This window comes from Salmo salar, chromosome 14, assembly GCF_965601325.2.
Source record: "Salmo salar chromosome 14, fSalSal1, whole genome shotgun sequence".
Lineage (NCBI taxonomy): Eukaryota > Metazoa > Chordata > Actinopteri > Salmoniformes > Salmonidae > Salmo > Salmo salar.
The window spans coordinates 35,563,549-35,591,292 of record NC_138304.1 but is presented as its reverse complement, the minus strand read 5'-3'; the positions used below and the strand labels follow the sequence as shown (position 1 = coordinate 35,591,292).

General features: G+C 45.7%; 1 protein-coding gene across 4 annotated transcripts; it reads left to right on the top strand.

Moving 5' to 3' along the window:
- The first annotated feature begins 193 nt into the window (after positions 1-193).
- alat2 (Alanine aminotransferase 2-like) lies at positions 194-22,578 on the top strand. Of its 4 annotated transcripts, none has more exons than XM_014140495.3 (12): positions 194-429; positions 906-1,097; positions 15,477-15,566; positions 15,797-15,905; positions 16,125-16,258; positions 16,488-16,731; positions 17,510-17,589; positions 17,695-17,831; positions 17,997-18,171; positions 18,526-18,681; positions 21,573-21,685; positions 21,887-22,578. In XM_014140495.3, the coding sequence occupies exons 2-12, from the start codon at positions 960-962 to the stop codon at positions 21,975-21,977; spliced, it is 1,467 nt and encodes a 488-aa protein (XP_013995970.1). In that variant the 5' UTR covers positions 194-429; positions 906-959; the 3' UTR covers positions 21,978-22,578.
- Positions 22,579-27,744: the final 5,166 nt, after the last annotated feature.

Sequence of the window (27,744 nt, the reverse complement as noted above, 5' to 3'; positions counted from 1 at the left end):
TGTATCGTTTGAATTTAGCATTTATGTTAAAGAACTATCAGCTATAAATAAAGCAACATCTACCTCAGTCATTCACACTAACATTTAACTAGCCTAGTGTGGAGGGCCCTTAAAACTTCACCAGTTGAGCAAACCAGTTGAGCACAGTGCACATTCCGTGTAAATATGCTGCTGCTACAAGCAGTGGGAGAACGGCTTGAGTCCAATTAGGAGGAGTTGCACAAAATGCCTGCAGAATGGCCTGGTCCGCAGTCTCCTCCCAGTAGTCTAGAGCGCACTGCCGGGTGTGTGTTAACAAACGAAAGAGAGGGAGTTCCATGGAAAGGGAGCAAGTTTGAAGCTGCGCGCGGTCTCCTCGCATAGGCTTATCGCTTGTGTCTGTCGTCTCGGTAACCGGAGATCCGACCCTGACTGACAACTTATCCGTGCGTAGGTAAATGGGGATGCAGGTTGGATTCAACTCACAAAAGGGGTGTATGGGGGAGTAATGTTACAATGTGTGTGGTGTGCAGAAGAGTGCACCACTCTGTGAATAACGGGTTGGGGAAACAGATCTACTATCACTTCCCCTGAACATTTTTTAAAACTCACCTCATTCTATCATAATTTTAAGGTTCAAAGCCCTGGTTGACTTTTTTTTTTGCCAATTGCACAAAAAACAGTTGTCTGTGTGTGTGCATTCATTGAGCGTAGAGGGGTCGCAACACTTCACAGCTAAAGAGATAGAATATTGTAACATGTCTGCTTCGCGCATAGGACAAATGTTACCATCCAGAAGCGTGAGCGTTTTGAACAGAGGAAATGTATGGTTTTTCGGCGGCGGGGCGCAATACGCCGCGGGGTACCTCGTCTCTGGGGTCCGCTCAATGCTGATTCCCTCTCAGCTGTCACCTTTTTTCCCCCAGAGTATAGCACTTTCAGGAGTCAGTGAACGGCGGCGTGGACTTGCCCAAGAGAAAATGACCGAGAATGGTGTGTTCTCCCGGGACAAGGTGTTGACCATCGACACCATGAACCCCACGGTGAAGAACGTCGAGTATGCGGTGCGCGGACCCATTGTACAGCGCGCCATGCAGATCGAGAAAGAGCTGAGAGAGGTATGCTTAAAATAAACGTTATTAATTCAATCATATTGTGATTTAGACTACCCTAGAGGCTATCCTCAGTCATCATTTGCATTTTTCCATTTCAAATGTGCAAATACTTTGTTTCTCTGTTTGAAATATTTTGTAGTTTTCAAAGTGGGAAAGCAATTACATTTACATTTTAGTCATTTAGCAGACGCTCTTATCCAGAGCGACTTACAGTAGTGAATGCATACATTTCATACATTTTTTTTTCCTGTGCTGGCCCCCCGTGGGAATCGAACCCACAACCCTGGCGTTGCAAACACCATGCTCTACCAACTGAGCTACAGGGAAGGCTAATCTAATCTCTGACACTGTCCCATGCACTATCAGTCTTTCACCTAGACTCACTGCACCAGTCTGACTTTTAACCTAACTGGACACTACTCTCCAGTGTCCTCACTGGCTCGGCTTTTCTGAAATTGCAACTGTAGCAGAGTGACGCGCAGCGGCTTGTTAGGCTTGCGTAATATAGGGTGACGAGACGATTTTGGTGGCCTGTCCCTGGCTAAAGATGTCCCCGTAAATGCCATAAGAAAAAAGCAACTCTGAAGTTAAATTGAGGCTGATTATTTAAATAATCAAACGCTGATTCCAATCAGATTTTCATGTACAAATTATGTGCAGTACCTGTCAAAAGTTTGGACACACCTACTCATTCCATGGTTTTTCTTTATTTTTACTATTGTCTACATTGTAGAATAATATTGAAGACATCAAAACTATGAAATAACACAGATGGAATCATGTAGTAACCAAAACAGTGTTAATTTGTGGAATTTCTTTGCTTTTTAATGCGTTTGAGCCAATCAGTTGTGTTGTGACAAGGTAGGGTTGCTATCCAGAAGATAGCCCTATTTGGTAAAAGACCAAGTCCATATTATGGCAAGAACAGCTCAAATAAGCAAAGAGAAACAACAGTCCATCATTACTTTAAGACATGAAGGTCAGTCAATTTGGAAAATTTAAATAACTTTGAAAGTTTCTTCAAGTGCAGTCAGACAACCATCAAGTGCTATGATGAAACTGGCTTTCATGAGAACCGCCACAGGAAAGGAAGACCCAGAGTTACCTCTGCTGCAGAGGATAAGTTCATTAGAGTTACCAGCCTCAGGAATTGCAGCCCAAATAAATGCTTCACAGAGTTCAAGTAACAGACACATCTCAACATCAACTCTTCAGAGGAGACTGCGTGAATCAGGCCTTCATGGTCGAATTGCTGCAAAGAAACCACTACTAAAGGACACCCATATGAAGAAGAGACTTGCTTGGGCCACAAAACACAAGCAATGAACATTAGACTGGTGGAAATCTGTCCTTTGGTCTGATGAGTCCAAATTAGAGATTTTTGGTTCCAACCACCGTGTCTTTGTGAGACCCAGAGTAGGTAAACGGATGATTCCCACCGTGAAACGGATGATTCCCACCGTGATTCCCACCGTGAAGCATGGAGTAGGAGGTATGATGATGTGGGGGTGCTTTGCTGGTGACACTGTCAGTGATTTATTTAGAATTCAAGGCACACTTAACATGGCTACCACAGCATTCTGCAGCGATACGCCATCCCATCTGGTTTGCGCTTAGAAGGACTATGATTTATTTTTCAACAATGACCCAAAACACACCTCCAGGCTGTGTAAGGGCTATTTGACCAATAAGGAGAGTGATGGTGCTGCATCAGATGACCTGGCCTCCACAATCACCTGACCTCAACCCAATTGAGATGGTTGGGATGATTTGGACCGCAGAGTGAAGGAAAAGCAGCCAACAAGTGCTCAGCATATGTGGGAACTCCTTCAAGACTGTTGGAAAAGCATTCCTCATATACCTGGTTGAGAGAATGCCAAGAGTGTGCAAAGCTGTCATCAAGGCAAAGGGTGGCTACTTTGAAGAATCTCAAATATAAAATATATTTTGATTTGTTTTACACTTTTTTTGGTTACTTCATGATTCCATATGTGTTATTTCATAGTTTTGATGTCTTCACTCACTATTATTCTACAATGTAAAAAATTGTACAAATAAAGAAAACCCCTTGAATGAGGAGGTGTGTCCAAACTTTGGCTCATACTGTATATCCCTGTACCAAGCTTGTTTGCCATCACTGCTTTGCAACAGACCTGTTATGACAACATTTGTTCCATAGGTGAAATTTCCACAATATATACAGTTCTTCAGAAAGTATTCACACCCCTAGAGTTTTTCCATATTTTGTTGTGTTAAAATGTGAGATTAAAATGGATTTAATTGTAATTTTTTTCTCAATGATCTACACAAAATACACTGTAATTTGAAAGTGGAAGAACAATTGTAACATTTGTAAAGAAATTATGAAAAATAAAACACAAATATATCTTCATTACATAAGTATTAACCCCCCTGAGTCCATACATGTTAGAATCACCTTTGGCAGCGATTACAGTCTCTAAGAGCTTTGCACACCTGGATTGTACAATATTTGCACAGTTATTTTGAAAATTCTTCAAGCTCTGTCAAGTTGGTTATTGATCATTGCTAGACAGCCATTTTCAAGTCTTGCCATAGATTTTCAAGCCGATTTAAGTCAAAACTGTAACTAGGTCACTCAGGAACATTCAATGTCATCTTGGTTAGTAACGCCAGTGTATATTTGACCTTGTGTTTTAGGTTACGCTTTGTATTCAGGACATAAAGTTAATTACTATATATATATTGGTTGGGGGCCCACTGGAGATCAGGGGGCCCCCAGATAGCATATGAACACGTTATAAGCAATGTCAAAATGTACAGAATTGCAGGACATTTTATTTAACTGTTGACTTGGCACTCCGGTACCGCTTGCCGTGCGGTAGCAGAGAGAACAGTCTATGACTTGGGTGGCTGGATTCACACACACTCACACATACTGTGGACACACTTTCACACTCTTCACATATGCTGCTGCTACTCTGTTTATTATCTATCCTGATTGCCTAGTCACTTTTACCCCTACCTACATGTACATGTTACCTCAATTACCTCGACTAACCTGTACCCCCGCACATTGACACGGTACCGGTACCCCCTGTATTTAGCCTTGTTATTGGCATTTTATTGTGTTACTTTTTTGACTTTAGTTTATTTAGTAAATATTTTCTTAACCAACAATGTAGTTTTAAGAAAATAAGAGTTTGTAAGTACACATTTCACGCTAAGGTTTACACCTGTTGTATTCGGCACAATTTGATTTGATTAGAATTTCTGTTGAGTACCTTTTCTTTCACTGAGACCGGAATGTCAATAATTACGCACAGGTAAAAATCTGTCATTCTGCCCTGAGCAAGGCAGTTAACCTACTGTTCCCTGGGTGCCGAAGAGGTGGACGTCGATTATGGCAGCCCCCCGCACCTCTCTGATTCAGAGGGGTTAGGTTAAGTGCAGTAGACACATTTCAGTTGAATGCATTCAGTTGTACAACTGACTAGGTATCCCCCTTTCCCTTTCTCTTTCCATTTTACTTGGATGAATCACATTTTTGATCTTGTGAATCCCATTTGTGTGTAGCATTGTACTAGTTGTGCAATAACTGGTTTACAGTGACTTGAGCAACTCTTGTCATGTGCTTGCACTTCCCTTTGCCCACCAGCCTAACTGTTCACCAAAATATTGACTTTTTGGTTGCATTTGCTCACACACCCAGTGTGTCACCCTCCTGCCAAAGTCTACTATCTTGAAGGTTAGTTGACATTTTTGCAGGTTTGTTGCGCCTTCTGTTGGTCATCTGTTGATTTTGAAGGCAAGCAGATTGACCCTCACCCTCTGTCTCTGTGTCGCTCTCTCCCTCACCCTCTGTCTCTGTGTCTCTCTCTCCCTCACCCTCTGTCTCTGTGTCTCTCTCTCCCTCACCCTCTGTCTCCGTGTCTCTCTCTCCCTCACCCTCTGTCTCCGTGTCTCTCTTTCCATCACCCTCTGTCTCCGTGTCTCTCTTTCCATCACCCTCTGTCTCTGTGTCTCTCCCCCTCACCCTCTGTCTCTGTGTCTCTCTCTCCCTCACCTCTGTCTCTGTGTCTCTCTCTCCCTCACCTCTGTCTCTGTGTCTCTCTCTCCCTCACCTCTGTCTCTGTGTCTCTCTCTCCCTCACCTCTGTCTCTGTGTCTCTATGTCCCCTCACCCTCTGTCTCTGTGTCTCTCTCTCCCTCACCCTCTGTCTCTGTGTCTCTCTCCCTCACCCTCTGTCTCTGTGTCTCTATGTCCCTCACCCTCTTCTCTGTGTCTCTCTCTCCCTCACCCTCTGTCTCTGTGTCTCTCTCTCCCTCACCCTCTGTCTCTGTGTCTCTCTCTCCCTCACCTCTGTCTCTGTGTCTCTATGTCCCTCACCCTCTTCTCTGTGTCTCTCTCTCCCTCACCTCTGTCTCTGTGTCTCTCTCTCCCTCACCCTCTGTCTCTGTGTCTCTCTCTCCCTCACCTCTGTCTCTGTGTCTCTATCTCCCTCACCTCTGTCTCTGTGTCTCTCTCCCTCACCCTCTGTCTCTGTGTCTCTCTCTCCCTCACCTCTGTCTCTGTGTCTCTATGTCCCTCACCCTCTGTCTCTGTGTCTCTCTCTCCCTCACCTCTGTCTCTGTGTCTCTCTCTCCCTCACCTCTGTCTCTGTGTCTCTCTCTCCCTCACCTCTGTCTCTGTGTCTCTCTCTCCCTCACCTCTGTCTCTGTGTCTCTCTCCCTCACCCTCTGTCTCTGTGTCTCTCTCTCCCTCACCTCTGTCTCTGTGTCTCTCTCTCCCTCACCTCTGTCTCTGTGTCTCTATGTCACTCACCCTCTGTCTCTGTGTCTCTATGTCACTCACCCTCTGTCTCTGTGTCTCTCTCTCTCCCTCACCTCTGTCTCTGTGTCTCTATGTCCCTCACCCTCTGTCTCTGTGTCTCTCTCTCCCTCACCTCTGTCTCTGTGTCTCTCTCTCCCTCACCTCTGTCTCTGTGTCTCTCTCTCCCTCACCTCTGTCTCTGTGTCTCTCTCTCCCTCACCCTCTGTCTCTGTGTCTCTCTCTCCCTCACCCTCTGTCTCTGTGTCTCTCTCTCCCTCACCTCTGTCTCTGTGTCTCTATCTCCCTCACCTCTGTCTCTGTGTCTCTATCTCCCTCACCTCTGTCTCTGTGTCTCTCTCTCCCTCACCCTCTGTCTCTGTGTCTCTATCTCCCTCACCTCTGTCTCTGTGTCTCTCTCCCTCACCCTCTGTCTCTGTGTCTCTCTCTCCCTCACCTCTGTCTCTGTGTCTCTCTCCCTCACCCTCTGTCTCTGTGTCTCTCTCTCCCTCACCTCTGTCTCTGTGTCTCTATGTCCCTCACCCTCTGTCTCTGTGTCTCTCTCTCCATCACCCTCTGTCTCTGTGTCTCTCTCTCCCTCACCCTCTGTCTCTGTGTCTCTCTCTCCCTCACCCTCTGTCTCTGTGTATCTCTCTCCCTCACCTCTGTCTCTGTGTCTCTATCTCCCTCACCTCTGTCTCTGTGTCTCTCTCTCCCTCACCTCTGTCTCTGTGTCTCTCTCTCCCTCACCCTCTGTGTCTCTCTCCCTCACCCTCTGTCTCTGTGTCTCTCTCTCCCTCACCCTCTGTGTCTCTCTCCCTCACCCTCTGTCTCTGTGTCTCTCTCTCTCTCCCTCACCCTCTGTCTCTGTGTCTCTCTCTCTCTCCCTCACCCTCTGTCTCTGTGTCTCTCTCCCTCAGTCTCTGTGTCTCTATGTCCCTCACCCTTTGTCTCTCTCTCTCCCTCACCCTCTGTCTCTGTGTCTCTCTCTCCCTCACCCTCTGTCTCTGTCTCTGTGTCTCTCTCTCTCCCTCACCCTCTGTCCCTGTGTCTCTCTCTCCCTCGCCCTCTGTCTCTATCTCCCTCACCCTCTGTCTCTGTGTCTCTCCCTCACCCTCTACCTCTGTGTCTCTCTCACCCATGTCACTGTTTGTTCTCTGTTATACAGTATCAGAGTTGTTCTCTGAGCTGAGAAAGATTCAGGTGAAAGTCCACAGGTCAAACAGAAAACTGAGAGATTCAGTTCAGTCTGTGGTCTGTTTTTACATCAGCTCTATTTAAACGTCTGACCTCACAATGTCGTACAGTATGTCATCTATCATCAGAGGTCAGAGGTCAAATCCTCACTTTACCCCAGACCAATACCACTGTCTCCTTTAACTCTCCTAAAAGCAATAACTCATCACTCCTATAGCCCCCCTGCAGTCCCGTGACATTTGTTATGTGAAATGGGTGAATGATCTAGACCAGAGATGGGAAACACTGATGGGGGGTGGTGGCCACAAAAAATCTGAACTCATCATGAGGGACTTTAGTTACTCGTGGGTCTGTGTACCCACATCCATACCCACACATGCAGTCCCAGCCGGCCTTAGCCTTTTGGGGGTGTCACGCCCTGACCTGAGAGAGCCGTTTTTCTCTGCTTGGTTAGGTCAGGGTGTGACATGGGGTGGGCATTCTATGTGTTGTATGTCTATGTTGTTTTTTCTTTGATTGGCCGAGTATGGTTTCCAATCAGAGGCAGCTGTCATTCGTTGTCTCTGATTGGGAATCATACTTAGGCAGCCCTTTTTCCCACAGTCATTTGTGGGATCTTGTCTTGGTGTTGCATGTGTTTGCACGCATAGCTTTTCGTTCGTTGTATTGTTTATTGTTTTTGCTGGTTCACATTGAAAATAAATATGATGAACCCAACTCACGCTGCGCCTTGGTCTCCTCCTAACAACGAACGTCACAGAAGATCCCACCACAAAAGGACCAAGCAGCGTGCCCAGAAGGAGCAGGGATCCTGGGCCCGGGAAAGGAAAGAGTGGAGGACGTCCTGGACCTGGGAGGAGGTAATGGCAGGGGACAAGACCCTGCCATGGAAGCAGGTGGAGACAGCGAGAGAGGAACGGCAACGTTACGAGGAACTAGCACGGCAACGACGGAAGCACGAGAGGCACCCCCCAAATTTATTTTGGGGGGGGGGGGCACACGGGGAGATTGGCAGAGTCAGGGTGGAGACCTGAGCCAACTCCCTGTGCTTACCGTGGGGAGAGTAGGACTGGTCAGGCACCGTGTTATGCGGTGATTCGCACGGTGTCGCCAGTGCACATTCACAGCCCGGTGCGCTCTGTGCCTGTGCCCCGCAGTTGCCGTGCTAGAGTTGGCATCCAGCTAGGAAGGATTGTGCCGGCTCAGAATTCCTGGTCTCCGGTACGTCTCTTCGGTCCAGGATATCCTGCGCCAGCTCTACGCACTGTGTCGCCAGTGTGCCTGCACAGCCCAGTTCGTCCTGTGCCCGCGCCCCGCATTTGCCGGGCTAAAGTAAGCATACAGCCAGGACGGGTTGTGCCAGCCCTAAGCTCCAGACCTCCAGTGCGCCCCCACGGCCCAGTATACCCTGTGCCTGCTCTGTGCACCCAGTCTCCTGTGCGTCTCCCCAGTCCGGTGAGACCTGTTCCAGCTCCACGTAAGAAGCCTCCAGTGATGATCTATGGTCCGAAGCCTCCAGTGATGATCCATGGCACGAAGCCTCCAGTGATGATCCATGGCACGAAGCCTCCAGTGATGATCCATGGCCCGGAGCCTCCAGTGATAATCCATGGCACGAAGCCTCCAGTGATGATCCATAGCCTGGAGCCTGTAGGGATGATCCATGTCACGAAGCCTCCAGTGATGATCCATGGCCCAGAGCCTGTAGGGATGATCCATGGCCCGAAGCCTCCAGTGATAATCCATGGCCCGGAGCCTCCAGTGATAATCCATGGCACGAAGCCTCCAGTGATGATCCATGGCCCGGAGCCTCCAGTGATGATCCATGGCAAGAAGCCTCCAGTGATGATCCATGGCGCGGAACCTGTAGTGATGATCCATGGCGCGGAACCTGTAGTGATGATCCACGGCACAGACAGCGACGTCCCCCAGTCCGGAGCCTCCAGCGACGTCCCCCAGTCCGGAGCCTCCAGCGACGTCCCCCAGTCCGGAGTTTTCAGTGGCGGTCTGCAGCCCGGAGTCTTCAGCGGCGGTCTGCAGCCCGGAGTCTTCAGCGGCGGTCTGCAGCCCGGAGTCTTCAGCGGCGGTCTGCAGCCCGGAGTCTTCAGCGGCGGTCTGCAGCCCGGAGTCTTCAGCGGCGGTCTGCAGTCCGGAGTCTTCAGCGACGGTCTGCAGTCCGGAGTCTCCAGCGGCGGTCTGCAGTCCAGAACCTCCGGCGATGATCTACGGTCCGGTTCATCCATCGAAGATCCACGGTTCAGAGCTTCCGGCGATGATCCAAGGTCTGGTTCCTCCGGCGACACAAAAGCGGAGGGAGCAGCAGGCGGAGTGGGGGCTACGCCCCGAACCGAAGCCGCCACCATGAGTAGATGCCCACCCGGACCCTCCCCTATAGGTTCAGGTTTGCAGCCGGGAGTCCACACCTTTGGGGGGGGGGGGGGGTACTGTCACGCCCTGACCTGAGAGAGCCGTTTTTCTCTGTTTGGTTAGGTCTGGGTGTGACATGGGGTGGGCATTCTATGTGTTGTATGTCTATGTTGTTTTTTCTTTGATTGGCTGAGTATGGTTTCCAATCAGAGGCAGCTGTCATTCGTTGGGAATCATACTTAGGCAGCCCTTTTTCCCACAGTCATTTGTGGGATCTTGTCTTGGTGTTGCATGTGTTTGCACGCCTAGCTTTTCGTTCGTTGTATTGTTTATTGTTTTTGCTGGTTCACATTGAAAATAAATATGATGAACCCAACTCATGCTGCGCCTTGGTCTCCTCCTAACGACGAACGTCACGGGGGGGCCCTTGGTAAATTGTCATTCTCTCCCCACCATCGGGTGAAGAGAATCATTAGCAGTTTTACAGAAATGTTCCTGCAATTCTACAACTTCTGCCATAGGGTGGAGAGAAATGTTAGCATTTTTAATATGATAAATTATTTTAATATGATATCTGATTGAGAGTGACACACAAAATTAATGGGGGCCCACCGGTCAGTAATCTACTTCTGTAACCGATGTGAAATGGCTAGCTAGTTAGCGGGGTGCGCGCTAATAGCGTTTCAATCGGTGACATCACTCGCTCAGTAATCTTGAAGTAGTTGTTCCCCTTGCTCTGCAAGGGCCGCGGCTTTTGTGGAGCGATGGGTAACGATGCTTCGGAGGGTGGCTGTTGTCGATGTGTGCAGAGGGTCCCTGGTTCGAGCCCAGGTAGGGGCGAGGAGAGGGACGGAAGCTATACTGTTTCACTTGCTCCGTAAAGATCCCATAATACCCCATAAGTGTAACCCTTACCTGCCCCATCACCTTTTGCTTCATTTCAGGGGTTGACATGGAAACCCAGAGATAGTTTACTGATTCCAGTGTAGTGTGCAAAGTGGACCAATCTGAGTGCTATTTCCAGGAAAAAGATTGAAGTATCTCTGTGTTTGAGAAAGAGAGAGGTGCACTCTCTAGCTGGGTAGGGTGGTGGAGGGACTGCCATATGGTCTATGGTGACCTTTACCAGACAGCCCTATGGCTTTACCAAAATGCAAAACGTCATCTTCATGGATTTTCTCTCTTTTATTTGTTCTGACTCATCCTCAAACACCCTAGCCAACCAGGAGCCTACCTGGCTTAGGGCAGGTTGGTCATTCAGGAGTCTACCTCAGGGGTTTCCCAATCAAATCAAATCAAATTTATTTATATAGCGCTTCTTACATCAGCTGATATCTCAAAGTGCTGTACAGAAACCCAACCTAAAACCCCAAACAGCAAGCAATGCAGGTGTAGAAGTCTTCCCTGTAGCTCAGTTGGTAGTGCATGGTGTTTGCAATGCCAGGGTTGTGGGTTCGATTCCCACGGGGGGCCAGCACAGGGGGAAAAAAATGTAGGAAATGTATGCATTCACTACTGTAAGTCGCTCTGGATAAGAGTGTCTGCTAAATGACTAAAATGTAAATGTAGAAGCACGGTGGCTAGGAAAAACTCCCTAGAAAGGCCAGAACCTAGGAAGAAACCTAGAGAGGAACCAGGCTATGAGGTGTGGCCAGTCCTCTTCTGGCTGTGCCGGGTGGAGATCATAACAGAACATGGCCAAGATGTTCAAATGTTCATAAATGACCAGCATGGTCAAATAATAATAATCACAGTAGTTGTCGAGGGTGCAACAAGTCAGCACCTCAAGAGTCAGTCAGGTGGCTTTTCATAGCCGATCATTGAGAGTATCTCTACTGCTCCTGCTGTCTCTAGAGAGTTGAAAACAGCAGGTCTGGGACAGGTAGCACGTCTGGTGAACAGGTCAGGGTTCCATAGCTGCAGGCAGAACAGTTGAAACTGGAGTAGCAGCACGGCCAGGTGGACTGGGGACAGCAAGGAGTCATCATGCCAGATGGTCCTAGGGCTCAGGTCCTCCGAGAGAGAAAGAGAAAGAGAGAATTAGAGAGAGCATACTTAAATTCACACAGGACACCGGATAAGACAGGAGAAATACTCCAGATATAAGAGACTGACCCTAGCCCCCCGACACAAACTACTGCAGCATAAATACTGGAGGCTGAGACAGGAGGGGTCAGTTATTACATCGTTATGTCATACTGAACACCTAGAAATAGAAACAATGTGTTTTGTTATCTATGGGAACATCCAAATATCCACTAACACACCAACCATGTGCTGTATCAGGTGTAGTCTATCTTTAGACTCTTCCAAGTATAGCTGGGCCAAACCAGTCTGGCTCTCCTGCCTGCTCGGGCGTCGCTCGGCGGTCGTCGTCGCCGGCCTACTAGCCGCCGCTGATCCCTTTTTCCTTTTCGGTTGGTATGTCTTATTGTTTGCACCTGTTCCTTATTTGTGTCTCTTGATTTATGGTTATTTAAGGCTGTTTAGCCCGCCCAGGTTTGTGCGGGATTATTTTCGTCAGAGTGTTTTTTGTTGTTGGATGTGCTGGCGATCTGCATGTGTTATTTTCTGTGCGAACTGTGGACCCGTTGTATTGGGCACTTCGTTATTCACGCCGGTTGTGTTGGCGTCGACCGTTATCGTACTTAAGGAATAAACACATTTTTTCCTTACCTCTGCTCTCTGCGCCTGACTCCTACCACCACTCCTAGCAATCGCTGACAATAGCTGCTTTTTAAACTGATCTCTGGTGAGTGTTAGGTTTGTATGTGAAACAGGGCACAAAACTTACATTCACTTGCTTGCCTTTATCTATAATAGTTAAGGAAAGAACACGCACTTTCAACAAAACACATTTTCTCTTTCTCTGCTCTCTCTATCCTCTTTTCACCCTTTCTCTATGTTCTCTTACTAACACACAAATCTTTTTTGAGGGTTCAGAGGAACTGTGTTTCAGGTGCAGATAAAGTTCAGGAAAATGTTCTGATACCTGAGACGACTTAAATAGTAATCATTAGTTAATTCCCCTCTTAGCCAAGCAGAAAGAGAAAAAACAGTGTGAGCAAAACAATGTCACATCAACAAATCCAGCCCAAACCATGTCAGTCAGAGCTTTTGTTCCTTGCTCATCGGTTGGCTGATGAACGGTGAACAGAAGGCCCACTAGTTTGTTCACAGATCTGTTTTTGCTGTCTTACCAACTCCTAGTCATAACAGATCTAGGACCAGGCTAGAGGCCCATGGAGATGCCTTCTACATCCTCAGGGGTAACCGTGGAGACTGCGGGAAGATTGTGCAATAGCACAGCACGCTGTCACTTTCTTTAATGAATGAAAGGCATCATGTTACATCTCCTACCTTGACGAGTAAACTAGAATCCATAATGATGTCACTTTCTTTGGCCAGACTTCAAATTTGTTTTGCCAGACCAATTAGAATGCTACTTATCAGAGTCGGAAAAGGAGAGGCAAATAAACATACACGTGCAGAAAGAGCAAAAAACACTACAGAACTGAGTTAAGCATTAGAGAGAGGACAACATCGTAGGCTAGTCTCAATCATCTTACAAAGAACATGCAATAGACAGCACTCTGACGAGCCATAGGACTTAATCAGTGTATGTGTCAACACGGGGTCTGCTCGGTGTTCTTAATCTGTGACAATATAAAAAGCCCTGCTGAGATAAAATACCTTCTTAGGAACTGTTAGGAAGCTTCTTAGGACATTTTAGAAAGTTCCCAGTTTTTTTGCACATATGTTTTTAACAATACAGTATGTACTCTCTACTCTCAGAATGAATGCTGGGGACTGACTTTATTATAATTGTTTTGCACATCTGTTAGCAGTAAAATGTAGGCTACTCTCTACTCTCAGCATGAGTGGAATGGGAGATCCTTTGTATTCCATGGGTGTCACTCTCCCTGCTGTTTGTGATTGGTCTGGACAGCAGAAACACCTCTGTCGTGTGACCGATTGGAGTGTAGTATTTTGTTTCTTCTGTTGTGTACTTTGGTGGTCATTGCTGGTTCAGCTGGCCCAATTAGATTGGATAAATGTCTCTGGTGGGTAGAACAACAGCGGGCCTGCTTTGCTTCCCACTGAGTTTGAATGAGTTCCACTTGTGGCCACCAACCGCTGTCTATCTTGTTATATAGGGAGTCAAATACCAAACATCTGGACACTCACTGAGGAGTCTGTGTTCTTGGCCAGTTCAGTTCCATCATCCATCAAGGCCAGTTTGATACGTTCAACTGCTTGACATATTATTCTCCGATACTGTATTCTGAGAGAAGTAGCTAAGTAGTGGCATTTTATTGACCTATAAGGACAGATAAAATGGTACAGACAGCTAGCTACCCACTGTTTCAATTGGCTTATAAGGACATAATGTCACCACACCCCCTAAAAACCTCCCCAAATTCAGTTTTTACCATTCTCCATGTCTCTTTTGAGTCTATTTTTTTTACAACTCTGCAGTTGACACCTGCTTTACTACTTAACGTCTGTTTGTTTCTACAGCTGGAGTCTAGCTGATTTGTTTTCCAGATAGCATTTTCTCTGCTTTAATATACACTGAGTGCACAAAACATTATTAACACCTGCTCTTTCCATGTTATAGACTGAACCGGTGTATCCAGGTGAAAGCTATGAACCCTTATTGATGTCACTAATTAAATTCACTTAAATCAGTGTAGATGAAGGGGAGGAGACAGGTTAAAGAAGGATGTTTAAGCCTTTTGACAACAGAGACATGGCTTGTGAATGTGTACCATTCAGAGGGTGAATGGCCAAGACAAAGATTTAAGTCTATAAACAGGGTATGGTAGTAGGTGCCAGGTGCTCCGGATTGAGTGTTTAAAAAAACTGCAACACTGCTGGGTTTTTCACGCTCAACAGTTTCCTGTGTGCATCATGAATGGTCCACCACCCAAAGGACATCCAGCCAACTTGACACAACTGTGGGAAGCATTGGAGTCAACATGGGTCAGCATCCCTGTGGAACGCTTTCGACACCTTGTAGAGTCCATGCCCTGACAAATTGAGGCTGTTCTGAGGACAAAAGGTGGTGCAACTCAATATTAGGAAGGTGTTCCTAATGTTTTGTACATTAGGCTAAAATGTCCCATCTTGTTTTGACTCCCTCCACTCTGCTTCCAAACACACTTCGACGCACATTATGTGTATGTATTTGTAGGTAGGTGTGTCTTATCTTATCAGTTGCAAACCCTGCCCCCATTTACACATTACACCTTCACAGAGACCGCTAACATTGGATTGTATTGCTCCTGTGTTTTATGTTTTTTTAACAGCGCTAATGTCCTACATTTTAGGACCAAAGGCAAGGGGAGTGGAGAGCACGTAATAAACCAATGCTTGTTTGCATTCTGCCAAGTCATTTCTCCTGGAAAAGACTATACCCGATTTTGTGTTTGTGCTTGAGAGTTGAATAAGTAAAAACACTTGGTAAAGAAAATTATAAAGAGTTGTTTGGCTGTTACTAAGGGTTGTCTATTTTAGTGCATTTGCTATCGACAAACATTGTTTGAGAGAGAGAGAGAGGTTGGGAGAGGAGGGAGGGAGAGAAAGAAAGAACGAGACAGAGAGTGTGAGAGGGAGGGAGAAAGAGAGAGGGAGAAAGAGAGTGAGACAGAAAGAGAAATATAGCTGACGCCAATGCCAAGCCTTTTCCAGAGCTCTTGTTTGTTCTCCTGATAGCATGACTACAGTAGATGGGAACCTTTAGCTTTACCTGAGGTAGTGGAGACATCTGAGATTAGAGAGTACAGCCATGGCTGGAGTCTAGGAGTACGTGACCTCATACTCATGTCTTAGTTATAGAGGGACACACTCAGATGAAGTAGTTATAAATGGTTAAGTGTGAGTTTATAAGCTTATAAAGAATAAGGCAACGTATAGGTCTGCATTTCTGCACTGCACACCCCTGGGATCCAGCAAATCATTCATCCATCTCTTTCTTCCTTGCCCTAGTCTTTTCATCATTTTGTGTCTTGTTTCTGTGTCCTGAAGGGAGTGAAGAAGCCTTTCACTGAGGTCATCAAGGCCAACATCGGTGATGCCCATGCCATGGGCCAGCAGCCAATCACCTTCTTCCGACAGGTCTGCTTTTATTCCCTAAGTTCCAAACCACTTATTTAAAACCTCAGTTCTCTTTTTGATTACAGGATGTCTTTCATTCTCCTTTATCATTTGAAATCGTTCTGTCTAAGGCAAAAACACATTGTGACCTTTTCATGCAGATTCATGTGGTGTTTCATGCAGATTTGTGTACATTATTCTGCATCAACTGCTGTCTGTTCCTCACTCTCTGTCCTCTCTTCCTCCTCAAGGTCTTGGCACTCTGCTCCTACCCAGAACTATTGAATGAAAACATGTTTCCAGAGGACGCCAAAAACAGAGCACGACGCATTCTGCAGGCTTGTGGAGGCGGTAGTGTGGGTATGTTGTTCATGCACTGGATGGAATGTGTATTGTAAGGATGTAAGTTAAAATATAATTATGTTTTGGCCAATAGGCCCGTGTTAGCCTTTTGGTGACCGCATAACCAATGAAATGACCTCCAACTCCAGTCCTGGAGCACTGTAGTGTTTTGAGTTCTCTATCTCTCTCTCTTTTTATCTCGCTCTCTCTCTCTCTCTCGCTCTCTCTCTCTCTCAGGTGCATACAGTGCCAGCCAGGGAATAGACTGCGTGCGGCAGGACGTAGCTCGCTACATTGAGCGTCGGGACGGGGGTGTACCCTGTGACCCAGACAACGTCTACCTCACCACCGGCGCCAGCGACGGCATCGTAGTAAGAACTCAATACAAAATCAAAAGTTGTGTTTTAAAGTAACATTCTCACTGCAGATAAAGAGGAAGGTGGAAGGAGAGCGTTGAGGACTATAGGCTTGAGGTGCACCTATCAGTCGGTCCATCTCCCAGCAACTTTATCACCTATTATTCTTGATTGATTGATTGAATGAATTACCTATCATTTGCTTACCAACTCACTCCCTTCTCCTCTCCCCTGTCTTTCCTAGACCATGCTGAAACTATTGGTGTGTGGTGAGGGTGCATCGAGGACAGGGGTGATGATCTCCATCCCTCAGTACCCTCTGTACTCGGCTGCCCTGGCTGAGCTGGGCGCTGTGCAGGTCAACTACTACCTGAACGAGGAGAAGTGCTGGAGCATGGACCTTAGTGAGCTAGAACGCTCCCTAGCGGAGGCCAGGAAGCACTGCAACCCTAAAGCCCTCTGCATCATCAACCCTGGTAACCCCACTGGTAAGTAGCCAAGCTTAACGGGGGCTGAACTTCCTGATTTAGCCTTGGTTTCAATTCTCCTCATTAAGAAATGTGACTGAGAATGTGCTTTGAGTCTTGAAGGTGTGCTTTGATGTGGGTGTCTTTCTTGTGTGTTCGAACATTAGAAGTGTATGTATTTTTGCTCTGCCAAAACAGTACACAGTTACACTCACTCACCCTTCTAGATAACTTGCAACTTTCTAACCAGTTCATGTGTCTGGAGGTAGCCTAGACTAGCTAGCAAACTTATTTAGCCAATTAGCTTCAGCCGGTGGTGTGTGACCTTGGGAAAATTGGTTTGACTTTGGATAGCCTATCTCTGGGGCTAGTTAGTGACCGTCAATAAATTACACAATGTAAATGGGACAATATTTCCATGTTGCACATCTTTTAGTTGTCTCATTAAATTAATTCAGTATTTGTTTATGCATTTCTACATTTGATTGAATGTCAAACCAATAACCATGGGCATTATTATTGGGTCTTGTGCAACTGCGCTCCGAATTTATGATTAGTTGGGTGCTGCCAGCTGTGGGAATGTGAGCAGGATTTCAATAACCCAACCCAAGGAAAACTGTTACATACCCTTCATTCTGTGACATCCCATTTATTCCTAATTATCTCGCAAAATATCAGTTTTCCTCCCAGTCATGACACTAGATGGCGCCAGAGGACATAGATCCCACTTGGACAGAAACCAAAATGTCCAGTTCTACTAATATGATTCTGAACCTTTCCCTCTCCAACTCTGTGATAGGTCAGGTCCAGAGCAGACAGTGTATTGAGGACGTGATCCGATTCGCTGCTAAAGAGCGACTCTTCCTGATGGCTGATGAGGTAAACCAATCAGACCTTTTTGTCATCCTCCTCATCAACATAATTTCACCTCTACATTCATCTCTTACCCCCTGACATCCCTCTCTCTCTGTCCCTTTCCTCTAGGTGTACCAGGATAATGTGTATGCGGAGGGTTGCCAGTTCCATTCATTTAAGAAGGTGCTTTTTGAGTTGGGACCAGAGTACTCTGACAATGTAGAACTGGCGTCCTTCCACTCCACCTCCAAGTGCTACATGGGAGAGTAAGATCATTCTCATTAATTTAACATGACCTGAAATATCAACCATTATATGACCTTACTACTTCAACCAATATAGAAATAGCTAGACCTGTAGAAATGGTGCAGTTGTGTCTTGCCTTCTGAATCTCTGTACCTGGTTTCTCTCTCTCTTCTCCTGCCTGCTAGGTGTGGTTTCCGTGGGGGTTACATGGAGGTGATTAATATGGACCCGGAGGTGCAGGCCCAGCTCTCTAAGCTGGTGTCGGTCAGACTATGTCCCCCCGTCCCTGGTCAGGCTCTGATGGACCTGGTGGTCAACTCTCCCCAGCCTGGAGAACCTTCCCACACCACCTTCATGAAGGTAATAGTATATGGTCATTAAGCAGACATTGACTTAAATGACATACCAGACTGTCAACATTGACAGGGACACACATTCAATATACAGTGAGTATACAAAACATTAAGGACACCTGCTCTTTCCATGACATAGACTGACCAGGTGAATCCAGGTGAAAGCTATGATCCCTTATTGATGTCACTTGTTAAATCCACTTCAATCAGTGTAGATGAAGGGGAGGAGACATGTTAGAGAATGATGTTTAAGCCTTGAGACAATTGAGACATGGATTGTGTATGTGTGCCACACGCACGCACGCACGCACGCATGCACGCTCACACACTCACACCCTCACACCCTCTTCTCCATGTCCAGGAGCGCACAGCCACCCTCAGTCTCCTGGCAGAGAAGGCTAAACTGACAGAGCAGATTCTGAACACAGTACCTGGGATCACCTGTAACCCTGTTCAGGGAGCCATGTACTCATTCCCTAACATCAGCCTGCCAGAGAAATCCATCAAGGAAGCTAAGGTCAGTCAATATCACTATAATTTAACATGGCCCCTTTTGTGGGGTTAGCCCTGTATACACATCAATAAACAACAATTACACTATATATATTATATACACATCAATTACCCAATTATTAATGCAAAACACAATCATATGAAACAAACACAAGTACAACACAGCAGCTCTGGTGTTGAGGACTGAAATACTAATCCAGGAAATTAGAAAATTATAATTTGGCAATTTCTGAATTATGGAGTTTATGGTCCCATCGCCTGTTGATATATACACCAATTAAGTTGATATATTTGATTGTGAGATGTGTTTCCTGTGTACAGAATGTACAATACCAGTCAAAAGTTTGGACACCCCTACCTACTCATTCAAGCGTTTTTCTTTATTTTTACTCTTTTCTACATTGTAGAATAATAGTGAATACATCAAAACTATGAAATAACACATATGGAATCATGTAGTAACCAAACAAGTGTTAAACAAATCAACATATATGTAATATTTTAGATTCTTTCAAGTAGTCATCCTTTGCCTTGATGACAGCTTTGCACACTCTTGGCATTCTCTCAACCAGCTACACCTGGAATGCTTTTCAAATGACTTGCAGGAGTTCCCACATATGCTGAGCACTTGTTGGCTGCTTTTCCTTCACTCTGCGGTCCAACTCATCCCAAACCATCTTAATTGGGTTGAGGTCAGGTGATTGTGGAGGCCAGGTCATCTGATAAAGCACTCCATCACTCTCCTTCTTGGTCAAATAGCCCTTACACAGCCTGTAGGTGTGTTGGGTCATTGTCCTGTTGAAAAACAAATGATAGTCCCACTAAGCGCGAACCAGATGGGATGGTGTATCACTGCAGAATGCTGTGGTAGCCATGCTGGTTAAGTGTGCCTTGAAGTCTAAATAAATCACTGACAGTGTCACCAGCAAAGCAACCCCACACCATCACTACTCCATGTTTCACGGTGGGAACCACACATGCGGAGATCATCCATTCACCTACTTTGCGTCTCACAAAGAGACGACGATTGGAACCAAAAATCTCTAATTTGGACTCGTCAGACCAAAGGACAAATTTCCACCGGTCTAATGTTCATTGCTCGTGTTTCTTGGCTTAAGCAAGTCTCTTCTTCTTATTGGTGTCCTTTAGTAGAGGTTTCTTTGCAGCAATTCGACTATGGAGTCCTGATTCATGCAGTCTCCTCTGAACAGTTGATGTTGAGATGTGTCTGTTACTTGAACTCTGGGCAGCATTTATTTGGGCTGCAATTTCTGGGGCTGGTAACTCTAATGAACTTATCCTCTGCAGCAGAGGTAACTCTGGGTCTTCCTTTCCTTTGGTGGTCCTCATAAGAGCCAGTTTCATCATATGATGGTTTTTGCAATTGCACTTGAGGAAACTTTCAAAGTTCTTGAAATGTTTTGGATTGACTGACCTTCATGTCTTAAAGTAATGATGGACTGTTGTTTCTCTTTGCTTATTTGAGCTGTTCTTGCCATAATATGGACTTGGTCTTTTACCAAATAGGGCTATCTTCTGTATACCACCCCTACCTTGTCACAACACAACTGATGGGCCAAATGCATTAAGAAGGAAAGAAATTCCACAAATTAACTTTTAACAAGGGACACCTGTTAATTTAAATGCATTCCAGGTGACTACTTCATGAAGCTGGTTGAGAGAATGCCAAGAGTGTGCAAAGCTGTCTTCAAAGCAAAGGGTGACTACTGTAACACTCTTCGTCGTCTGAAGATAAAGAGAAGTCATTGTCGGACCAATACGCAGCGGGGTTATGTGTACTCATCTTCTTTATTATATTCGGACAAGAAGGAGAACCAAAATAAACACGTACACAAAGACAACACAACGACTATTCACAGGCTGGTAAGGCACAAGGCTATACACAGAACAATCTCCCACAAAGTACTCAACAAACACATACCGATATATAGGACTCTCAATCAGAGGCAACTAGAAAACACCTGCCTCCAATTGAGAGTCCAACCCCAAGTAACAAAACATAGAAATACAAAAGACTAGACAGAACATAGAAATACACTAACATAGAACAGTGCCCAAAAACCCCCGGAATGCATAAATCAAATACCCTACTAAACAAACCACCTGTCACGTCCTGACCAGTATAGAGTATATTTGGTTATTGTAGTTTGGTCAGGACGTGGCAGAGGGGAGTTGATGTATGTTTATGGGGTTTGTCACTGGTCTATGTCTGTGTTTCTATGTCTAGTTAATTGGGGTTGGACTCTCAATTGAAGGCAGGTGTGTTGAGTTGCCTTTGATTGGGAGTCCTATATAGTGGGGTGTGTTTGTCTTTGTGTTTCGTGGGTAGTTGTTTTTTGCACTGCTAGGTATAGCCTGCGAAACTGTTTCCTGTCGTGTTGTCTGCGTTTATTGTTTTTTTGTGATCAACGTGTTTAATAAACATGATGTTGAGCACACAACCTGCTGCGTATTGGTCCACGTTCTCCGACAGTGATTTCGCGATATCGTCAGAAGACGAGGCTCGTGACACCACCACCCCGGACCACATAAAACAAATGTCCTCTGCCACGTCCTGACCAAACTACAATAACAAATAACCCCTATTACTGGTCAGGACGTGACAACTACTTTGAAGAATCTCAAATATAAAATGTATTTTGAGTTGTTTATCACTTTTTTGTTTACTACATGATTCCATATGTGCTTTTTTTTATAGTTTTGATGTCTTCACTATTATTATACAATGTAGAAAATAGTAAAAATAAAGAAAAACCCTTGAATGAGTAGGTGTGTCCAAACTTTTGACCGGTACTGTATGTGTCATCCCACTGTAATACCTCTTTCCCTCTGTCTCTCTATCTCTCTCTCTCTCTCTCTCTCTCTCCCCCCCAGGCGCTTGGCCAGGCTCCAGATATGTTCTACTGTATGAAGCTATTGGAGGAGACTGGCATCTGTCTGGTCCCAGGAAGTGGCTTCGGACAGAAGGACGGCACCTACCACTTCAGGTCTGGACATCCCAGTTTACTCAAACATTTTATCACAGCCTTTCACATCCTTAGATGGGTATAATTTAACTTTTTGATATACCTAACAAGGTAGAAATGTATGCAACAGAAAAATAGTATATATGGCTTTTAGTTTCCAATGCCCTGCATTTCGTTCAAAGTTCTCTTTCTCTCTCTCCCTTCCTACTCCCCTCGTTCCAGGATGACCATTCTGCCGCCCACGGACAAGCTGAAGATCTTACTGGCTAAAGTAAAGGAGTTCCACCAGAAATTCACTCAGCAGTACTCTTAACTATCCTCCTTAACTTCCTAACTTTCACCCAATCAGAAGAGAATAGCACACTGAACACTATGCGCACAGTCTACCAGCCAACCTACCAGAATTTATCTGTCACTAAGTGCCTACTTGTTAGTGGCTCTGTCGCCAGTCGCCTTGATCATGCACTTTAGCCCCTTAGCCTTAAAGATTCCAAGAAATAGTGGACTCTGACTGTACATGTCAAACTGTAGTGATTATGAACACCCAGGATATTGGGAGATGTAGTTTTTAGAAATCAGGATAAGAGCTGTAGTTTTTTATGTTGAGACATATCAAATTCAGTTAAATCTGGCATACTTGATAGAATTTATATTAATTGTCATCTCAGTATGTGTCTTTGTGTATGTGTCATGATCACAAGTCAAGGCCAGTATGATGGTACAGTAATGTAGTGCTGTATGAAATGAAGAATCTGAAAGCACTAGTACATTATTTCCAAACTCTGTAGAAATGATTTTGTCAGTATTGTAGACAAAGGCACAGGGAAGTATTGTATATTAGAGAAACTTTCACAATGATTTTAAATTGGAAGATGATTTTATTGTATTAAAAATCTCTATCATATAGTCTTTTATATTCAGAGTTTCAGTTTGGCCCTTTTTTGCGTGTACATTTTCACCATCGTACATTCTATATAGCAAACTAATGGAAAAACCTGGACAAAGAAAAGACAGCAGGGAGACGAATTTGGAATAGCAGGAGAATGAAATTCAAGGTTATTAAAGTGAGAGAATTTTTTTTTAAACGCTGTCAGGGATTTTCTGAATTATGAAGACAACAGCCGTGCATGACAATTATCATGGGAGTGAGTGAGGAGGTTACTGAACAAACACACACACACACACACACACACACACACACACACACACACACACACACACACACACACACACACACACACACACACACACACACACACACACACACTCCCCTGGGAGAGGCTGTCTGTCCCCTGCGGAGTCTGTCAGATCTAGAGGATAAAAGCACATCATGTTCCACCACTACCTACATTACACAGTACACAACAACCACCGTACAATAGACCAGCCAGCACCACCTTTCAACCATACATCCAACCCCTCCTCTCCAGCCATACAGACAGCCCTCCTGAGCCCCCATACCTACAGAGTGGGAAAGGGAGTTGGGGTGAGTCCATTAAAACTCAAGCTTTTAGTCTGTAAAGATTTTTCTCCCTCCTTCTCTCCACAGCAGCTGCCAGCCTTCATTATCCATTACAACGCAGAGCCCCTTTCTTAATTAACCACATTTTAGTCTTTCTCTAACCCTTACATACCCCCCTGACAGCCCTTACAATCCCCCCTCACTGCCCTTACAATCTCCCCTCACAGCCCTTACAATCCCCCCTCGCAGCCCTTACAATCCCCCCTCACAGCCCTTACAATCTCCCCTCACAGCCCTTACAATCTCCCCTCACAGCCCTTACAATCCCCCCTCACAGCCCTTACAATCTCCCCTCACAGCCCTTACAATACCCCGTCACAGCCCTTACAATCCCCCCCACAGCCCTTACAATCTCCCCTCACAGCCCTTACAATCCCCCCCACAGCCCTTACAATCTCCCCTCACAGCCCTTACAATCTCCCCTCACAGCCCTTACTCCACAGCAGCTGCCAGCCTTCATTATCCATGACAGAGCAGAGCCCCTTTCTTAATTATCCACCTTTTAGTCTTTCTCTAACCCTTACATACCCCCCTCACAGCCCTTACAATCCCCCCTCACTGCCCTTACAATACCCCGTCACAGCCCTTTCAATCCCCCCTCACAGCCCTTACAATCCCCCCTCACAGCCCTTACAATCCCCCCTCACAGGCCTTACAATCCCACCTCACAGCCCTTACAATCCCCCCTCACAGCCCTTACAATACCCCGTCACAGCCCTTACAATCCCCCCCACAGCCCTTACAATCTCCCCTCACAGCCCTTACAATCTCCCCTCACAGCCCTTACAATCTCCCCTCACAGCCCTTACAATCCCCCCTCACAGCCCTTACAATCCCACCTCACAGCCCTTACAATCTCCCTTCAGAGCCCTTACAATCTCCCCCACAGCCCTTACAATCTCCCCTCACAGCCCTTACAATCTCCCCTCACAGCCCTTACATCTCCCCTCACAGCCCTTACAATCTCCCCTCACAGCCCTTACAATCTCCCCTCACAGCCCTTACAATCCCCCCTCACAGCCCTTACAATCCCACCTCACAGCCCTTACAATCTCCCTTCAGAGCCCTTACAATCTCCCCCACAGCCCTTACAATCTCCCCTCACAGCCCTTACAATCTCCCCTCACAGCCCTTACATCTCCCCTCACAGCCCTTACAATCTCCCCTCACAGCCCTTACAATCTCCCCTCACAGCCCTTACAATCTCCCTTCAGAGCCCTTACAATCTCCCCCACAGCCCTTACAATCTCCCCTCACAGCCCTTACAATCTCCCCTCACAGCCCTTACATCTCCCCTCTCAGCCCTTACAATCTCCCCTCACAGCCCTTACAATCTCCCCTCACAGCCCTTACAATCTCCCCTCACAGCCCTTACATCTCCCCTCTCAGCCCTTACAATCTCCCCTCACAGCCCTTACAATCTCCCCTCACAGCCCTTACAATCTCCCCTCACAGCCCTTACAATCTCCCCCACAGCCACAGCCCTTACAATCTCCCCTCACAGTCCTTACATCTCCCCTCACAGCCCTTACAATCTCCCCTCACAGCCCTTACATCTCCCCTCACAGCCCTTACATCTCCCCTCACAGCCCTTACAATCTCCTCTCACAGCTCTTACATCTTCCCTCACAGCCCTTACAATCTCCTCTCACAGCCCTTACATCTCCCCTCACAGCCCTTACATCCCTCCTTACAGCCCTTACAATCTCTCCTCACAGCCCTTACAATCTCCCCTCACAGCCCTTACATCTCCCCTCACAGCCCTTACAATCTCCCCTCACAGCCCTTACAATCTCCCCTCACAGCCCTTACAATCTCCCCCACAGCCACAGCCCTTACAATCTCCCCTCACAGTCCTTACATCTCCCCTCACAGCCCTTACAATCTCCCCTCACAGCCCTTACATCTCCCCTCACAGCCCTTACATCTCCCCTCACAGCCCTTACAATCTCCTCTCACAGCTCTTACATCTTCCCTCACAGCCCTTACAATCTCCTCTCACAGCCCTTACATCTCCCCTCACAGCCCTTACATCCCTCCTTACAGCCCTTACAATCTCTCCTCACAGCCCATACAATCTCTCCTCACAGCCCTTACAATCTCCCCTCACAGCCCTTACATCTCCCCTCACAGCCCTTACAATCTCCCCTCACAGCCCCTCACAATTCTCACTAATTTAATTGGGTGCGCTTATTTTACACAGTCACGGTTCTACATCTTCGTTCCTTGAGAGACAGCAAAAATGTTATCTCTGTCATTATAGTGTTAACTCCTCTTTCGGATAATAATTCAGATATGCATGATATTCAAGTGGGTGAATAAGTGATTGAAACAATCAAGCCAACAAGTTTGAAACAAATCATTTGAGTGAGAGATAGACTGAGGGGGACCATCTGTCCAGAAAGCCTTTTCTCCATGTCCAGCAGATGTCCTGATATTGGATGGCATTTAGCTACATGGTATTAACTCACAAGTGGAGAAATGGGGTGTCAACAACATACTAGTACTATTGTTCAAATATGACAAATTCAGATAAGGCTTGATTCCCAGTGGATTATCTGATCCTTATATCTGACCATAACCTACTTTGCCATACTATCTACATGTATACTTTTGAATATTAACATGTAATAACCATGTAATAATGTTAACTTACAGATGAACTTCAAAACATTTTCACAACCACTACCAAACTATTTTATAAAGCAATACAAAATGACAGAAATCTCTATATTGCAGGCTCTTGGACACAATAAAACACAAGCTTAACTAGCAATTGTCTCATGATGACACTGTATCGGTTTCTCTGCCTCTAGTACTACAGACCTGGCCCAATCTATGATTTCCTCTCCTTTCACTGCATGTTGTCATTTTAGTGCAATTAAAGCGGCGCTAAGATATGTGCTGCCTGTTGCATTGTGGGAACTCAGATCAACTGTTGGACCTAACACTCATCTTCAATCAGGGACTCCATTGTTCTCGTACATGCTTATTCAAGGTCATGTGCGACGGATGATAGTGTAGTTTGCTAAACGTGACTACTGTCAGAGCTAGGACCAAACCCAAATGCAGACACCACTCATGTTGCAATCAGAGAGGGTGTGGTGGAGCGATTACTGAACTGAACTGAAGTGTAATGACTTGAAGAGTGAATGAGAGGGGAAAGCAATTAACTTCTGATTGTGATTTGTGTTTTTCCTGTAATTGTTGTGTACTGTATGTATTATTTGCCACTCTCTCTCTCTCTCTCTCTCTCTCTCTCTCATACATGTAAACAGTATACAAAAATCGGGGACACTCAAATGAGTATGATATGTTATGTTTCTAATTAGCTAAAATGCTAAAGTTGTCCATGATGACGTTCGCGTTATACCTCTACACATCCACCACGACCAACCACCTTTGTTTTTCTTAAGTAACCTTATTGTCTTATGTAACCACTTGCTTTTTTCCTCCTCATTCATAAACCTCTACCATCACACGTTAACATGATAGCCCAATGACTCTGCATTTTTGAATAACACATGTATTATTCTACCTAATCTACCTATCATTCTATAATTCCTATCATTCAACCTAATAAAAGGGGTAAACAAATATAAAGTGTGAGAGAGCTAGTGGAGATTGGTGGGAGGTGATCTATCTTTTTCTGATCAGGTTTCTCTGTCACTCCAGCAGCACCTCAGAACCTCTCGCAGCCAGAGTAATTAATCAATCTCAGACTGGCCTGATCGATCGGTGTCTCTGTGCTCCCCTGGCGTGTTTACAATCCTCCATCTCATTTGCCACTAAGCTCCTCGCCACCGCTCAATCTCATTGGCAGAGAGTGTGACACCCCGCCCCACTGATGTCACCAGCAAGTGAAGCATGGATCGGTGGCCCTCTAAGAATCCATCCTCTCTTTTTCATTTGGGGGATTTGTTTATGTCTAGTGTCTACCTGTCACATGCCTTTGCAGTTAGGGTGTGCCAGGTACATTTTACTGTCTGTTTCAGAAGGCCTACTTTAAAGTCTGTGTAGCACCTCATTTTCAATGCCAGAGTGCATAATCAGCTAAGACCCCAAAATGCATTCTCTAAATATATGACCAATACCAGTAATTTTGCTTTTGAGATGCTTCTATTTCAGTCAGTGATAAGACTTGATAGGTTCTAGAGGTGATGTAACCACCATTGATCAGCAAGCCTGGTAAGTTACAGGACACACTTTGGTATAGGACACGCTTTGAGGGGGTGGTGGTGTGGTCACGCTTGCGTCTCCTTCCTGCTGAGTTGAACCGTTATCTATCTACCATTCACTGTTGTATGGAGAGAAAAAGGTTTACAAAGAGATTCTGCAGAAAGAGCAGAATGTGTGACAAGAATCCTTTGAAACATGCAGCCATCCAACAAACAGGACAGATTATGAATTGATAAAATGACTAATTTAATCAATATCTTAACTTTGACACACAGACATTTGTGTCATTGGAATGAGATTCCTAACGGCCCCTTACGTGAGGAATATATTGTATATTTTGCTATCCAAACATGTGGAATAGTAATGACAAGATTCTTTA

Bases quoted from the DNA above. Each gene is read 5' to 3' on its own strand.
- alat2 (XM_014140495.3), top strand. From the start codon at position 960: ATGACCGAGAATGGTGTGTTCTCCCGGGACAAGGTGTTGACCATCGAC. The intron at 1,098-15,476 runs GTATGCTTAAAA...TGTGTCCTGAAG, and splicing joins TCGAGAAAGAGCTGAGAGAG to GGAGTGAAGAAGCCTTTCAC. The intron at 18,172-18,525 runs GTAATAGTATAT...CTCCATGTCCAG, and splicing joins CCCACACCACCTTCATGAAG to GAGCGCACAGCCACCCTCAG.